At 45.1% G+C, this 16,953-nt stretch overlaps 1 protein-coding gene across 1 annotated transcript in view; it reads right to left on the bottom strand.

Annotated features, from left to right (window-relative positions):
• Positions 1-7,105, bottom strand: part of LOC105524232 (engulfment and cell motility protein 2-like) — an 8,229-nt gene extending 1,124 nt beyond the window's left edge. Inside the window, exons 1-8 of the mRNA XM_011959417.1 lie at positions 7,028-7,105; positions 6,652-6,692; positions 6,124-6,196; positions 5,688-5,737; positions 1,097-1,276; positions 763-862; positions 297-412; positions 59-130 (exon numbers count right to left, since the gene is read on the bottom strand). Coding sequence (XP_011814807.1) covers positions 59-130; positions 297-412; positions 763-862; positions 1,097-1,276; positions 5,688-5,737; positions 6,124-6,196; positions 6,652-6,692; positions 7,028-7,105 — 710 coding nt within the window. The remainder of the gene's footprint in view (positions 1-58; positions 131-296; positions 413-762; positions 863-1,096; positions 1,277-5,687; positions 5,738-6,123; positions 6,197-6,651; positions 6,693-7,027) is intronic.
• Between the last annotated feature and the right edge of the window lie 9,848 nt (positions 7,106-16,953).

The raw sequence follows: 16,953 nt of genomic DNA, 5'->3' as shown, positions 1-16,953 counted from the left end.
AAAAAAAAAAAAAGAAAGAAAAAAAAGAAAAAGAGAGGGAAACGAAGGCCAGTCTAACCCTGCACTCTTGGGAGACTGCAGAACTATGTCAGTGCTGATGGCAGCTGAAGGCTTCAGGACTTCAGTATAGCTGGAAGATCCAAGATGTAAAACAAGTGTCTATGATTAGTTACTCGATTTGGCTGAAAATTTCAATAGTTCATCTATGGGCTGAGAAGATTTCTGATTCCCTCTTTGGCAGCTTAGGCTCCAAGCACCTGTTTACTGACTACTGCTCACAAGGCACAGCTGCCTACCACATGCATGTCAACTCTGGGGTATGATGAAAATGCTTGTGGGTATCATACAGTTCTGGTCTCCTTCTTCCTGTGCAAAAGTGTGGCAGGGAGATGGCGAATGGGTAGGTTGTAACCTGTGGTAAACACAAAGGAAGGTGTGTGTGTGTGTGTATGTGTATGTGTATGGGGTGGGAGGTGACTGGAGAGGGAGGGAGCAAACAGACAGACACCTGGGAGATACTGGACCATCTGCTCAGTAACCCTCATCAGACCAAGCATTTCCAGCAATTAACAGGTCTGTCGCGACCTGACCGCTTTCCTCCTGACTTCTCTAGCCTCTATTTTTACTGCTCACTTGGCATAGTACTGTTTTGTACTATTATTTAATTTGTGAGAGCCCAACTAGACTACAATATTTAGAAGAACAACATGGAATTGTATCTCTCTGTAATTCCAGAGATACACCTGCTTCCAGAGGCCTCACCTGCTTAATAAGGGTGATTGAAACCATGTCCCAGGAGACAATGTCATGGTCCATGAGCTCTAGGAAGGCAGTCAGGGTGAATGCCAGCATCTCACTGTAGCTGAGACACACACAAAATAGACAAAGATTCAGATCAGGAAACACAAGTGTGAGGGCAGCCACAAAAAAGACTCTAGTCTTTGGCACACTACTCTGTGCTTGGCACACTAGTCTGTATGTGCATAGGTGGTATTCAATACACTCCTTATTTGACTTGATGGAAATGAGACTACAATGCCCTGCAGGATGTAGTAAATCACTGAAGTCCTTGGAATGAGGCCTTAGTCATACTCACTGGGACAAGAGCTTGGTTCTACTTTCCACGAGCCTCATCAGCACGATGACATTCATGTTGATGAACTCAGTAATGAAAGTCACATCGGCAGAGAGCTTGGCTATATCCTTCATGGCATCCAGCCAGGTCTCCATGTTGGATGACTGGGTCCTCTCCATCAGCTGGCATGCAGCTCGGGACTAGGAGACCAGGGACAGATATGTGCCATCTGCTCCTTGGAGCAGGTTACTACTCTGTGGATAGCTCATAGAGGCTCTTCTGTGGACATCCAAACCTGAGGCAGAACTAGTTTTTTAACACTGCTTAGGAATTGCTAAATAAATGTTTGTGGGATCAATCAAGGAGTTATTAGTAAGCCAAAACCAATCTGTAATTATCTGTGTCTTTTCTGTACCATCATGAGGTCAGGAAATCGAGACCATCCTGACTAACTGGTGAAACCCCGTCTCTACTAAAAATACAAAAAAATTAGCTGGGCGAGGTGGCGGGCACCTGTAGTCCCAGCTACTCGGGAGGCTGAGGCAGGAGAATGGCATAAACCCAGGAGGCAGAGCTTGCAGTGAGCCGAGATCGGGCCACTGCACTCCAGCCTGGGCGACAGAGCAAGACTCCGTCTCAGAAAAAAAAAAATCCCTATCAGCAGCTGGGCGCAGTGGCTCATGCCTGTAATCCCAGCAATTTGGGAGGCTGAGGTGGGCAGATCATGAGGTCAGGAGATCGAGACCATCCTGGCTAACACGGTGAAACCCCATCTCTACTAAAAATACAAAAATTAGCCGGGTATGGTGGTGGGAGCCTATAGTCCCAGCTACTCGGGAGGCTGAGGTGGGAGAATGGTGTGAACCCAGGAGGCGGAGCTTGCAGTGAGCTGAGATCACAGCACTGCACTCCAGCCTGGGCGACAGAGCGAGACTCCATCTACAAAAGGAAAAAAAAATCCCTACCAAGGGAATACTGGAGACATCTGGGAGGCCCACTAACAATGGCAAGTCACAGAGAAACAGATACTGGTTTAACAGAGGAAGGTTTTCTATTAATTAAAGCTGTCTGGCTGAGTGCAGTGGCTCATGCCTGTAATCCAAAGGCTTTGAAAGGCCAAGGCAGGAGGATTGCTTGAGGCCAGGAGTTAGACATCAGCCTGGGCAACAGAGTGACACCCTGTCTCCACAAAAAAATTTTTTTAATGAGTCAGGTGTGGTGGTGCACACCTGTAGTCCTAGCTACTCAAGAGGCTGAGTAGTCCTAGCTACTCAAGAGGGAAGATTGCTTGAGCCCAGGAGTTCAAGGTTGCAGTGAGCTAGGACTGCATCACTGCACTGCAACCTGGGTCATACAGCAAGACTCTCGCAGCCTGGGTCATAGAGCAAGACTCTCTCTCAAAAATGAAAAATAAAATAAAACTGGCCAGTGCAGTGGTTCACGCCTGTAATCCCAGAATTTTAGGAGGCGGAGGAGGGCAGATCACAAGGTCAGGAGTTCGAGAGCAACCTGACCAACATGGTGAAACCCCATCTCTACTAAAACCACAAAAATTAGCTGGGCATAGTGGCAGGCACCTGTATTCCCAGCTACTCAGGAGGCTGAGGCAGGAGAATCGCTTGAACCCAGGAGGTGGAGGTTGCAGTGAGCCGCAATCGTGCCACTGCAATCCAGCCTGGGTGAAAGAGCGAAACTCCATCCCCAAAAATAAATAAAATAAAATAAAATAAAATTTATAAAATTGTTAGCAGAAGAGGTTTCTCTTGAGGTATTAAGCTCCCTGTCACCAGAAGCAATCAAGGAGAATGTGGACAACCATCTGTCAAAGACGCTGTAGAAGGGATTCTTGCATTGGGTGAAGAATTTAATCTGATGTCCTCTAAGGTCCCTTTTAATCCTAAAATGTGAAAAGCTTGACAATTTTTTAAAAACTCTCTCAAAATCCCTATGATTGTTCCTCAGAGTGATAGTTCTGGGGAAACTTTAAGAATATCAAGGAGCTAGAAACAATTTCCCAATCGTTTTCTGAAAATGCAGGCTGGTAAAGACAAAACCTCCTCCTAGCACATGAACTTTTCCTAGCAGGATGCCTGCCTCCTTTTCAGCAAGCTGCGGCTAAAATCCCTCCTCTGGCATTTACTGGACTTTCCTTCTGCTGAGCTTGTTACTACATCGTGCCTCACAATTTGTTGCTTCATCATACTCTGTTTTTTGGATGCTAATTTAATGTTCTCCACTAGAAAGGAAGAGCCTTAAGAGCAAAAACACTCCTGTCTTCTTTCCTTTTTCTCAGTGTTAACCAAGTGACTGGAGCCCAATTCCTGCTGCCACCAAGGAGTCAGACCTGCTGGCCCTCTCCCCTTTGCCTCTCCTCTTTCACTATTATAAAGCTGGCCCTTCACAGCACAATGGTCTCTACGATACAGAAGCCCTCACTATCTCTACAGTGGACAAAATGTGCGCCACAGGAAAAGGTCACAGCATAGAGCAATCTGAAGAGCACTGGTCTGCATCCCACTTAGAAACTTCCAACTCTGTCAATTTTCCTCCTGAGACAGCATTTCTGGGCTGCTGCCTCCCGCGCCAGAGAGATGTGCTTCTGGGAAAGGCAACTGCCCTGTGCAAGAGGTCTGTGAAATGTGTCAGCACTTCCATAAAAGTGAGTAACTCCCAGGCTGTCGTATTAAATTACCAGAGCTAAGGAGGGAAGAATGAAGTCCTTAAGATGAGAAGAGTTCAGGAGAAGAGGGGGAGGCAGAAGAACATGATGGGAGGAATATAGGCCTAGTCAGACATACCTGGGTCTGAGAGCAGGCTTGGCTACTTTATTAGCTGTGTGACAAGTGGCAAGTAATTTAACCTCTCTAAGCTTTGGTTTCCTTGTCTACAGAATGTGGCTATCAAGAGTACCTATCTCATGGGATGTTTATAAAGATTAGATTATTTAATTACACAAAGTATTTAGCAAAATACAGGCATTCAGTAAATACCACTTCATACCTCCCCTCCTTTCAGATGAACCAGTCTCTCTCTGCACCAGGAAAAGAGGTGCCATCATGTCCTTAATATCCTGGCTGCGCTTCTACAAATGTAACCAAAGGTGCAACCATATTGGCTGTCTTCCTCATGGGCCTAGCAGTCAAGGTGATTCCCTCTACCTGGGCTTTCAGTCCTTCCTCTCCTGGTCCACTAAGATCCTGTTCTATTGATTACCTGCTTTCCTGTACCTTCAACCTTCCTGTCTTCCATCTTAACACATTCTTAAGGGCACATACAAAATTGCAACAGAAACAACAACCATGAAGGATCAGAAAGGTGAGGAATTGGGCAGATGGGGACAGGAGTTGGGGGGAGACCTTTTGCTGTATCTCTGTGAAAATTTTTGATTTGTGAAACACATGAATGCTTTACGGGCTTTTAAAAAGCACATCTTTTTGACTCCACATCCTCTTCAAGTTATCACCTTCTGTGTTTTATTTTAAAACCAAGCTTCTTGATACAGCAGTAGACTCAAAGTCCTTACTTCTTTACCTTTCTTTTACTTGACCCAGTTCAGTCTGACCACCTGGCCTCCCCACCGTAATTTTTTTGTGAAGATCACCAGTGTCCTCTTCACCTCCCAAGTCATCAGACAGCTTTTGTTCTCAGTTTACTAAATTTCTCTGCTCATTAAAAATTGCAGATCATACTGTCCTCAATCCTGACACTCTCCCTGCCCAAAGCTCCTCAGTCACTTCACATTCTCGGTGTTCTTTCTGCCCTTCCGGTTGCTTCCTTTGTGACCTTCAAGGGCTGCTCTTGTAAAAACCAGGGTCATCCTCCATTCTCCCCTTTCCTTCCACATCCAGCATGTCACCATACTCATAAAGCTTACCTCCTAGATACTCTTCATATCCTTTCATGTCCATTACATTCACCTTCACTGGGCTCGTAACATTCCTCCTTAGCCTCTTCAAAGGTTCCTGTTACCACCAACCTTCTTCTTAAGGCCCATCTTCTGCACAGTCACTAAAGTGATCTTTCTAAAACTTAAAAATCTAAACATAACGTATCTTCCTGCTTAAAATCCTTCAATGTCCCTAGTTTCCTTCTGGACAGAGTTCAAACCTATGAGCAGGCCATCAAGGAACCTTGAATATCTGGCTTCTTAATGATTGCTACAAGCCTCCAGCTGCCAAGCACTTGTGCTTTTCCCAAACACAGCAAACTTCTGTGCCTTGGTATCTGCTGATTTCTGACTGGAATACTTTTCCTTTTCTTATTTCTCCAGCTAATTCTTGCTCATACTTTAACATCTGAGCTAAGTGATCCCTTCTCTGGCAAGGATTTCCGGAAATCTCCAGGCTGAGTTAGGTGGTCCCCTTTGTGAGTTGCCACAGCTCTCTAAGCAACTTCTTCTCAAGACCCTTGAGACAGGCCTTCAATTACATTTGTTTACTCCCCAGTAGGTGGTAAGAACCAAGACACTCTCATCTTCCTGTATTATTTCCTGATACAAAAAGACTGACTTTTTAATCTCCAGAGTCCTTGTTTCTAGAACAGAGCCTGGGCCATGGTAGGTGTTCATATTTGTTTGTGACATGAATAAGCTCCGAAGGAAAGAATACCTAGCGGGGAGATAGCCAGTTGTAAGACTGTCCCATTCTTAACATCACTGTGAGTCTGGGTAGTAAAAAGCAAACAAACAAAAAAAGTAACTACGATAAAATGTTAAAGTGGTACAAGCAAGCTGAATCAACAACGTTTTGTCTTTTTTACAGTAGATGTAACTGAGGCTCTTCAGTTGGGCCCTCTTCTCCTGCTTATTCCTTGGCGAAGAGCTTCTAAGATCCTCTTCTAGCACCCTGGGCCCTCAGGAAGTAAAAGCCACCTTTTTCCAGCCACTAGGGAGGAAGAAGGGCTGGTGCTTCCCAGTCTGCCCAGGGGGCAACTCTTTACCCAACACATGGAAGCTACCTGGATGCTAAGTGAAGATAAATAGTGCTGTCTCCTTGGGTCGTTTACTTCCAATCAAGGCCGATATTGATTCTGCCTTTCCCTGTACTAACCTGTTCAGTGATGTACAGCTGAGGACCATCCGTGTAATGGAGGGTGTAATACTCTGGGTTTGGCAATGACCACCTATGCAAGAAAAAACCAGTATATCCCACTTGGTCACTCTCTTGTCCAGAAGCTGCTCATAATTTTCAATAGAGTTGCTCAAGGGATTGGGTGGCCTATTTAGAATACAGTGGAAAAAAACCAAATCTTTAGGTTGTCATGTTGAAAAAATCACAGCCTGAGCCTTTTGTAAAGATGAGCACCACAAAAGGAGGTGTGCGGAACTGAGGAGAGGTCTCACATCCTACTAGGACCTCAAGCAGGGCAATGCTAGACTTAAAGGAAAAAAATAGGAAGTATAAATGTCTTAGGGGTATTGTTGCCAGCTGTCTTTCCTTCCCAAGACAGTGATTCCCAAAACCCCCATGCTGGGGACCTGCCTAACTGGAGATCCTTCCCAGAACTCCCCTCAAGGTGTGGCCGTGCTCCTTCAGTCAGAGCTGCCACTGTCAAAAACGAGGTCCATTTCAACCTACCCGTCACAAACTTCCTTGATAATGGATGCCAGGGGCCGTTTCTGAAAGAGAGAGAGAGAGAGAGAGCCTTCACTAGCAGCAACATCCTACTCATGCCAAGGTTCTGACAAGAGGGGCTGCCAGGCAGGGTCAAGAATGTACTTCTTTCCTAACAGCTTTTGTTTCCTAAGCATAAGAATGTACCTCTTTCCTAACAGCTTTTGTTAAAGAGGAAGACTCTCCCAAGCCATGGTGACCCACCTTCCCTAGTGTGGGCCAGGCCCAAAGCTTAGTCTTCCTGTTGCTGTTTCTTAATCTTGATGCCAGTGGTCCCCATCCCTCAAGATATCCTCTGCCATGCACTCCCCAGGTGCGTTTCCTCAGTTCAGGAGCGTACCTGGTCAATTTCAAGGAGCTGGAGATTAGCATCTGGACATTCAATGGCCACTTTGACAATGTCTGATGGTGGTGGCATTGTTCCCAACCAATGGGCTCTAATTCTGTGGGACAAGAACACAGACATGGCTGCCTGGGGAGAAAGAATCTGAAAGGTACAAAAAGAGTACATCTTCATTTTTCACTCTTGTTACATATTTTGAAGAGTCTGAAGACAGACACTGCATGAAGTAACACATGAAACTACTTAGTGTGAATTTCTCTAGATCATACCACAACTTCTCCTTGGGGTTTTGTTTGAGATTAAATCAGCAAGAAGAAATGGGACAAGCTATCATCCGCAGATCAGCCAGTAGCAACATGTGTCCATGTGGCACTTCAGCTGAAGAGTCAAGAGGACTCAGTGGTAGAAGAACGTATTTACTGCAAATTCCTGTCTTGAGACCTTGGGAGGAGAGTGTGGGGGAAAGAAAGAGACATCAGACTGTTACTGTGTCTCTCTAGAAAGAAGTAGACATAAGAAACTCCATTTTGTTCTGTACTAAGAAAAATTCTTCTGCCTTGAGATGTTGTTAATCTGTAACCCTAGCTCCAACCCTGTGCCCGCAGAGACTTGTGCTGTGTTGACTCAACATTTAATGGATTTAGGGCTGTGCTGGATGTGCTTTGTTAAAAATGTGTTTGAAGGCAGTATGCTTGGTAGAAGTCATCGCCATTCTCTGATCTTGAGCACCCAGGGACATAATGCGCCGCGGAAGGCCACAGGGACCTCTGCCCAAGAAAGCCTGGGTATTGTCCAAGGTTTCTCCCCACTGAGACAGCCTGAGATATGGCCTCATGGGAAGGGAAAAACCTGACCGTCCCCCAGTCCGACACCCATAAAGGGTCTGCGCTGAGGAGGATTAGTGAAAGAGGAAGGCCTCTTTGCAGTTGAGATAAGAGGAAGGCATCTGTCTCCTGCTCATCCCTGGGAATGGAAAGTCTCAGTGTAAAACCTGATCATATTCTATTTACTAAGATAGGAGAAAATCGCCTTATGGCTGGAGGTGACATGCTGGCGGCAGTACTGCTCTTTACTACACTGAGATGTTTGTGTAAAGTCAAACATAAATCTGGCCTACGTGCACACTGAGGCACAGCACCTTTCCTTAAACTTATTTATGACACAGAGACCTTTGCTCACATGTTTTCCTGCTGACCTTCTTCCCACCATTACCCTATAGTCCCCTGCCACATCCCCCTCTCCAAGATGGTAAAGATAGTGATCAATAAACAATGAGGGAACTCAGAGACCAGTGGTGGTGTGGGTCTTCCATATGCTGAGGGCCGATCCCCTGGGCCCACTGTTTTTTCTCTATACTTTGTCTCTGTGTCTTCTTTTCTGTCTCTCATCCCATCTAACGAGAAATACTCACAGGTGTGGAAGGGCTGGCCCCCTTCAGGAGAGAAGCATATGCTCCGAAACAGACAAGAATAGCCAGGCTTTTCTTAGTTGAGTGGTTAGCTGGAGGAGCCAGGCTACTTTTGTTCTGTAGTCATCCTAGGAAGATCCCAGCATCAGTGGGGCCCAGCTACATGCTCTCTTGCTTCCCCCATACTCATCGATGCCACTCCTTTCCCCTCAAAGGACACAATGCAAAGCCTCCTCTGTGTGGGACCACATCAGAAAATGGGGAAGAGAACTGGGACAGGAAATGCTATTTTCGTCCCTATTGCCAAGGGCAAGGGCGGCTGACAATTCAAGTGGAGGGAGGTAAGGATATCCTCACACAAGGGCCCCTATTACAAGGACAAGGCTTTGCAAGTACCTCTGACCACCTCCCCCACTTCTCTCCAAAATAAAGGAAAATAAATTATCTTGAGCATGTCTGGAAGATGGGCCCACGTGACTGGTATCCTAGGCAACTCTGATAGCTTACTGGTATTCCAAGCAGTAACTAAAGCATTCTCTCTCCAAGGTCTGACGAAGGGAAGTCACTTGGCTGATGGATTATTTCAATGTATATTTACCCTTCTTGCCTACAGATTCAGGAGAGGGCTCTCTCAATGAAAAAGACCTTTCTGGGCTGGGCGCAGTGGCTCAAGCCTGTGATCCCAGCACTTTGGGAGGCTGAGACGGGCGGATCACGAGGTCAGGAGATCGAGACCATCCTGGCTAATACGGTGAAACCCCGTCTCTACTAAAAAACACAAAAAATTAGCCGGGCGAGGTGGCATGCGCCTGTAGTCCCAGCTACTCGGGAGGCTGAGGCAGGAGAATGGCGTAAACCCGGGAGGCGGAGCTTGCAGTGAGCTGAGATCCGGTCACTGCACTCCGGCCTGGGCCACAGAGCGAGACTCCGTCTCAAAAAAAAAAAAAAAAAAGGAAAAAGACCTTTCTGCATCCTCCAGGTTTAGCCATTTACCCACAATTACGCCTCGCTAATGGGGACCAGCTGCCTCTCCTGGCATACAAAGCATAGCTGTTGTGAGGCTATTATGCATGTATGCTATCAGTTTTTCAGCCCAAACACAGATGCCAGTTCTCAAAGCCTGGTAAGTATAAATCTCTTTGATGAAAAGGAGTAAAAGTCCTGTCCCCCACAAGCCCACCGGCCTCAGGAAAAGGGATACTTTCATGACCATTTCCTAGTCAGGATGGGATGCTTCAGAAGTCTACTGTCATAAAAAGCCAGCATTTCCAGAACATGACAATGTAAAGGAACTAGTTTTCCAAGTGCTTTCACTTATTTTATTGTGTCCTCCCAGCAGCCATGAATTAGGCAGAAGAGGATTATCACCTCCATCGGAAGATGGCACAGCTAAAGCTCAGTGTTCTGTTAAATGCCCAAGGTCACCCAGCTAGTAAGTCATAATAGGGGGACAGAACTTGGACTGGCTTCGGCCAGTGCTTTTGCCTTTTCTTCTGAGCCAGCCTCAACTTCTGTCCACTGCAATTAAACGCAGCCCAAAAGGATTGAAGTGGGTTGGCCGTATGGCCCCCAAAGCTTCCATAACTTCTGTGACTCATGGCAGAATTTTTCACATGTAATTTTTACGTGCCTAGACACACGACAAACCTCAGAAAAGAAACTGGCCCTATCAACATAATTTCTGGGGAGAATGCTCTGCTCCAGTTACAGCAAAGCAGAGAGTTCTCGTTGCTGGGGTGGCGCCATCAATCTCTGGATGCCTAGAGATGCATCCTTATCCTTATCAGCAAAGCTGCTGCAATCAGTAGACCAGGACTGCACGGTTGTGAGGTCAATTTTAAAAACTGAGATACATTACATACAATAAAATGCAGAGGGCTTAAGGAAACATGTTTGTATATATATACATAATAGAAATATACACATGCATCTCCCTGTAACCACCACTCAGAACAAGACACTGAACATTTTCATCACCCTAGAAAATTACTTCATACTTCCTCTTCCCATCAATCCTTCCAGTCCTTTAAAGGGGAATTTCTGACTTCTTATCATCATCCATGAGTTTTGCCTGTTTTGGTACTCCATATAAATAGAACTATACAATACGACATTTTAGATCATTTTATGAGTTTTGCCCGTTTTTGTACTCCATATAAATGGAAGTATACAATATGACTTTTTAGATCATTTGTTTTTCAGTTTGGCTTCTTATTTTTAAAATAAGCAGGCACAGAAGGTACAACAGAAACAGTACTGGGCTGGGATAATTGTCCCTGCTGAAAAAAGTCACTGGATTTAGAACCAAAGGCCTCAGGACCCAATCCTAGGTCTTTCATGATGTATACATGTCCCTTTTACCAAATCTGTTTTCTTCTATTGAAAGATGTGAGTGTAGAACTAAAGCATATCTCAGGTAACTTCAAAGTCTAAAAGTCCATGATTTTTAAGTGGAATTTTAAAAATCCAAGTGAGGATGCCCATTTTAAAGTCCTCACCAAAAGAAGTTATTACACCCTTCCGTAATTTTGATGGTGCTGCTAAGAAACAACCCACATTATTTTTAACTCCTTTCTGAAAACCATCTTTGGAGATAAATAAGCTAAAGCTCATTATGTTATACCCATTATTTTCTCTTGACCCCGTATGACATATCCTAGGTTGATGTTCTTTATTGAAGTTAGCACTGAATGATTCTTGGCTGTTCAAAAATTCATATACATTTTAAAGCATGGAGATTTGCAACTACTGAACTATTTGAAAGATATTAATAAGCCCCCATTCTCAGTGACTCTGTCCCTCCCACAAAGCCCAGGCAGCCTATCTGAACTGAATGACACTCTCCACAACCCTGCCATAGCTGATGGGACCAAAGTGAATACTAACTTTAGCTGAACTATTCCAATTCTTTCTCTTGAATTTAAAAGACACAGACTGGCTGGGTGCGGTGGCTCACACCTGTAATTCCAGCAGTTTGGGAGGCCAAGGCAGGTGGATCGCCTGAGGTCAGGAGTTCATGACCAACCTGGCCAACAAGGCAAAACCCTGTCTCTACTAAAAATACAAAAATTAGCCGGGTGTGGTGGCAGGCACCTGTAATACCAGCTACTTCAGGAGGCTGAGACAGGGAGGATCACTTGAACCCGGGAGGCAGAGGTTGCAGTGAGCCTAGATTGCAGCATTATACTCCAGCCTGGGTGACAAAGAGTGAGACTCAAACATACATACATACATACATATAAAAGACACAGACTAAGGGAACTGGGTGATAATGGGCCCTGGAGAAGTAAGATCATAGTAAGCTTCAGAGCAAGTACCATGGCAAGCCAAAGATTCACATAAGCCAAAGATACAGAGAATAAAAATCCAAGAGCCTTTCAGAGGAAGCGATTCTGCAAGAGGAATCCAGAAATACATAAATGAGCTGAAGCCAGAAATCAGAAAGAGATGGGAAAAGCCATTACCTGATAACTTTCCAGATTACGTGGCTACACTTCCTATGCTTGGGGAACCTGAAAGTCCACTGTATCCTGCCAACAAAACTCCTATAAATTAAGCTAGTCTGTGTTTCTACTCATTGCAACTAGTAAGCCTAAGACCAAAACTGCCCCAAGCTCTGCAGAAACTCTAAAATGGAGGTCTGAGCAGACAGCAGCATCACTGGCATAAGATGATGGTACCAGGTAAGCACTTAATTAACGATGGCTGAATGAATGTCAGCAAAATCCACAAGTTTGCTCTGGTTTGCTCTTATCCACTAGATAAGTCTGATTTGTTTGAAACAGATCGGTTATACGGTACCTTCGCAGTAATTATGTATCTAATAGTAACATACAGGTAGCCTCTTTATTTTTATTTTTTTAAGATGGAACCTTGCTCTTGTCGCCCAGGCTAAAGTGCACTGGCGCAATCTCAGCTCACTGCAACCTCCAACTCCTGGGTTCAAGCGATTGTCCTACCTCAGCCTCCCGAGTAGCTGGGATTACAGGCATTCGCCACCATGCCCAGCTAATTTTTGTATTTTTAGTAGAGATGCGGTTTCACCATGTTGGCCAACCTGGTCTTGAACTCCTGACCTCAGGTAATCCACCCGCCTCGGCCTCCCGAAGTGCTAGGATTACAGGTGTGAGCCACTATGCCCAGCCCAGGTAGCCTCTTTATAGTTGACTGCTCACTTCTATAGCATTATTTTAGTTGATGCTCATAAGAAGTCTGAAAAACATTCTTACCTTACAGGTAAGGCAACTGAAGTTCAGATGGATTGACAAACTTGTTCTCCGTGTACCTCTTTCTACATCTCCCTCCCAAAAGAAGGAGGGAAGAAAAAAAAAGGGAGGGAGAGTCAACCCAACACTTCAGAACTGGGTCTCCAGTATAGGTCTTAGGACTCCAAAGCTAGTTCTCATCCCTCTACATAATACTTCCTTAGATGATGACATTAGCTAACAATTACATAATGCTAAGGCATTATTTTAAGGGCTTTACATATATTAATTCATTTAATCCACAAAGCAACATTGTGTGGTATGTTATTATCTCCACTTCAGAGATAAGAAAATGGAGGCACAGAATAGTTAAGTAGCAGACTCAGTGTCACACAGCTAGGAAGTGGCACAGCCAGAATTTGATCAGGTTGTCTGGTGTTGCTGGAAAGCCATGAGAAAGCAGGTGGCTCTGCTCCTGACCCGCAGCAGGTGCTTTGTGGAGATTTCTGGTTTGTGTATCTGAAACCAAAGCACACTGAGGCTAAGAAACCTTCACAACAAGAACTCACCATGTAACAGAAGACAGCACTCCACTGTCTACAGGTGGGTCCCACTCCCTTGTGTGCTATTTGGTCCTTTACAATCTAGCCAGACTCTTCCCTGGACTACCTGCTATTTCTATAAGGCCATGTTCGTTCAATTCTTCTGTACCTTTGCATATTCTCTTCCTCCTACTGACTGTCAGAAGAGCTCCTATTCAAGCATGAAAACCTAGTTCAGATGTTACCTCCTCCTTGTACTAGTCTTAGCTTTCTCTACCTTTCCCAGGCAAAACTAAGCAGGATAGGGGCCTCCGTGTTCTCACAGCATCCTGTTCATACTTCCATTAACGAGTATGATCTTGTCATACTCTATTACAGTTACACATTTACACATTTCCACTATCTCCTCCTTCAGAACAGTTATCATTCTACACTCTCATAACCTAGCACAGCACTTGGTGTCCAGTGAAGTCTCAGTAAGCACCTGTGTCTGCTTAAACCCTGTGGCTCTGACTTCTTCCACTCCTGGGAGCCAGGCTGGCTCCAAATGGACAGGGATGGGCATGAATTGCACAGGTTGTCTGGTATTCCCTCTGTGTCCCAATACCCTTTAACTACAAAGTATTTCCATTGTTTAACAGTTTGTTTTGGCTGGGTACAGTGGCTCACACCTGTAATCCCAATGCTTTGGGAGGTCAAGGCAGGAGGATCACTTCAGGCCAGGAGTTCGAGACCTGTCTCTACAAAAAAATAAAACATTAGCTGGGCATGGTGGCATTGCCTGTAGTCCTTAGCTACTTAGGAGGCTGCGGCAGGAGAGTTGCTTGAGCCCAGGAGTTCGAGGCTGCAATGAACAATGATCATGTCACTGAACTCTAGCCTGGGTGACAGAGTGAGGTCCTGTCTCTATTAAAAAATAAAAATAAAATAAAAAACTGTTGTTTTCATATCAAACATTAGAACAAATCTTACTGAAAAATCAGGGTTAGCACATCTAACTCTAGTTAAAAGAAAGAGGAAAACATCCCTCTGCTTTTCTCCCTATGGAAAAGAAATATCAGGAGATAGGAAACTAGAAGTAATTCTATTCTCCAGATAAATTCCCAGGATAAAACATCTCCTTGTAGGGGACCCTCCCAGCATATGTTTGCTTACTCCCTTCATTTTCATTCTAGAAAGGAAGTGGAAATTAGGTACAAGGAATTCAATAACACTGCAAAATTCTCAGGGTTGTAAAAAGCCTCTTGGTCCGCCTCTCAGCAGTACTGTAGCTCAATGGCAAACCCCTAGAATAAGGGAGCTGTGGTTCCACATCCAGGCCCAGAGGGCCCCTTCCAGATTAAACAACTCTCCAGCCTTCTCCCTTCCACCCCTCTTTAAGCATTACAGACCTAAGGATGATGTGGAAAACTCAAAATGCTACATAACAGGAGAGAGGCATACACTGACCTGAAGACAGTTTTACCCTAAGTCATAAGAATGAAAGGCCAGTTTCTCAAATATAGACCTGTGAAAAGTAGAGAAAAATAGGAACATTAGTGTCTCCAATGGAGCAGTCTCTAAGTGGCTTCTAGGTGTGCTTATAAAATCAGCACTCTTACAGAAGGCCCTGTGGAGCTTTATAAATCACCCATGCAGTGACTGCTGCTTCACCGAGCTGGATTCTGACAGCAGGGCTGGAAAACCATCTTAAGGAAGGAAGTGAAAGATGATCTCCTCCTATTAGTAAGGAATTTGGGATGAAGAATGCCAGGATTCCAGCTCCCCCGGCCCTGCCCCCTATTCCTTTAAGGAGAAGAATGGATGTGTGCTTTTTGTTCAGTCATTTCGCTTTTGATTTGGTGAAGGAGGCATGGGTAAGTTTGGTTTATGTTTCCTGCAACTGAATGCAACCTCATCAGGAAGGCAAGTTGGGGTCACAACCTCTTTCTAATCGAGAACACAATCTCTATAGAGGCTTCCCCCTCTGAAATCTTCTCATCTGAGAAGTGACTCAACTTTCCTTAGTTCAGTCCACTGAATGAGGATGAGACTCTGAGGTACAGAAAAGGGAGGATCTGACTGGTAGAGATGAAGCTTATGTTTCCTGCTGGAAACCCTGGGAAGGACCACCATACCAACAGCAGCTGAGGCTTCCCCTTTTTGTTAAAGTGTGTTAGACACAGGACTCATTCAAACATGGTTAAAAGCCACAAACTTACATAGAGGCAAAAGTGTGGTGAGAAAGGGTGTGGGGGCAGGGGAACTGTTTGGGTTTCTTCATCTTGATTCCTGCTGTAAGAACTGCCTGGGTCTTCTCTTATCCTACATCGACACCTTCTGTAGTGTTCCTATACTTAAAGAGTAGTCCTTAAGAGGGCTCCTTAGCAGAGCATTGAACTCACTCCAGTTCCACCGTGGCTCTGCGGTGGAGCTGGCTCTCAGACTCGCTTTTGCAGATGCCACATTCTTGCCAGACCACCTGTTCCCTGAAAAACCATGCTCTTCTGAGTCTGTATGTTTGCTTGTGCTATTATTTCCTTCTCCTTGTCCAGCTGGCAAACTTCTACTCAACCTTCAAGGCCCAGCTAAGATAATCACTCTTCTATGTGGCTTTCCTAATCCTCTCACCTCAGGTAAAAATTAATTGCATCCTCCTCTGTGATCCCAGGCTTTTATACACACGTTCATGATCCTACTGATTTACAATTCTGTGTGCAGTCTCTTCCCTGGCTATTGTAGGTGTGATCTGCACACCAGCAGCAGCAATATTCCTGGGAGCCCAGACCCACCCAATCAGAATCTGCCTTCAAACAAGATCCTGCGGTGGTTCAAGTGCATGTTCAAGTCTGGGGCGTAGGCTCCAGATCAGATAACATCCGAGAAACAGTGGTTCTCAACTCTGGCTGTGCACCATCAATGCATACCCCAAATCATTTATAAACTCCCAGATGATTTTAATGGTGGCGAGGGCTGACCCACAGCTCCAGGAGCGTTGACAACCTGAGGGCAAGGACTCATGAAACCTGAGTCTATTCCCCCATCTACTCTTTCCCCAGTTTGCAGCACACTGCCTGGCACATAGCTGTGTCCATAGAATTCCACAGCAAAATTCCCTCCAGGATGCCTCCAGACCTAAATGCCTTTAAAAGAGAGTAAAGACACTACTGACTGAGGATTACTAATTGCCCAGAGCTTTCCAAATCCCTAACTACAATGACTGAGGAGATGAATTTACAAAAAGTCAGTGTTTACAAACCACTTGCCTGTTTTTGGAAATCGGAGGAAAACAGAAACTGACATGGAAAATACAAATGAACTTCAGAATTAAACTTTAAAACGGTGGCTGCACAAGGAGATGGCGCTTGGGTAGGGAGGGAGTATGGTGTGCTGGGAGGAGTCCTGGGTTACGACTAAAATCTTGGGCTGTGAACTCCTTCAGTACCGACCATAACAGCACAAAACTGTTCTCAGCATAAAATCAGGCCAAGCCCTTTCTTTATATAAATAAGGGAACTTAAGTCCAGAGAAGCTGGCAAGGCCATGCCACCAGTTACGGACAAAAGGCCTAGGCCCCCACTTCTGGTTTAGTCCTTCTCCTGCAGCACAGCTTTGCCACAAGCACAAGCCTTTCTGGACCTCAGGTCCTGATCTACATGGGGGGCTGGACTAGATGTTTTTGAGCTCTCTTCCCACTTTAGCCTTCTCGTGAGGCAGTGTAGCTTAACAGTTAGGAGCTGTGTTCTGGAGTGAGAAAGGCCTGAACTTGGATCCTAGCAGTAACAATTT

This window comes from Colobus angolensis, unplaced genomic scaffold (genome assembly GCF_000951035.1).
Source record: "Colobus angolensis palliatus isolate OR3802 unplaced genomic scaffold, Cang.pa_1.0 Scaffold491, whole genome shotgun sequence".
Lineage (NCBI taxonomy): Eukaryota > Metazoa > Chordata > Mammalia > Primates > Cercopithecidae > Colobus > Colobus angolensis.
The sequence above is the reverse complement of the archived record's forward strand: the minus strand, read 5'-3'. Positions and strand labels throughout refer to the sequence as shown.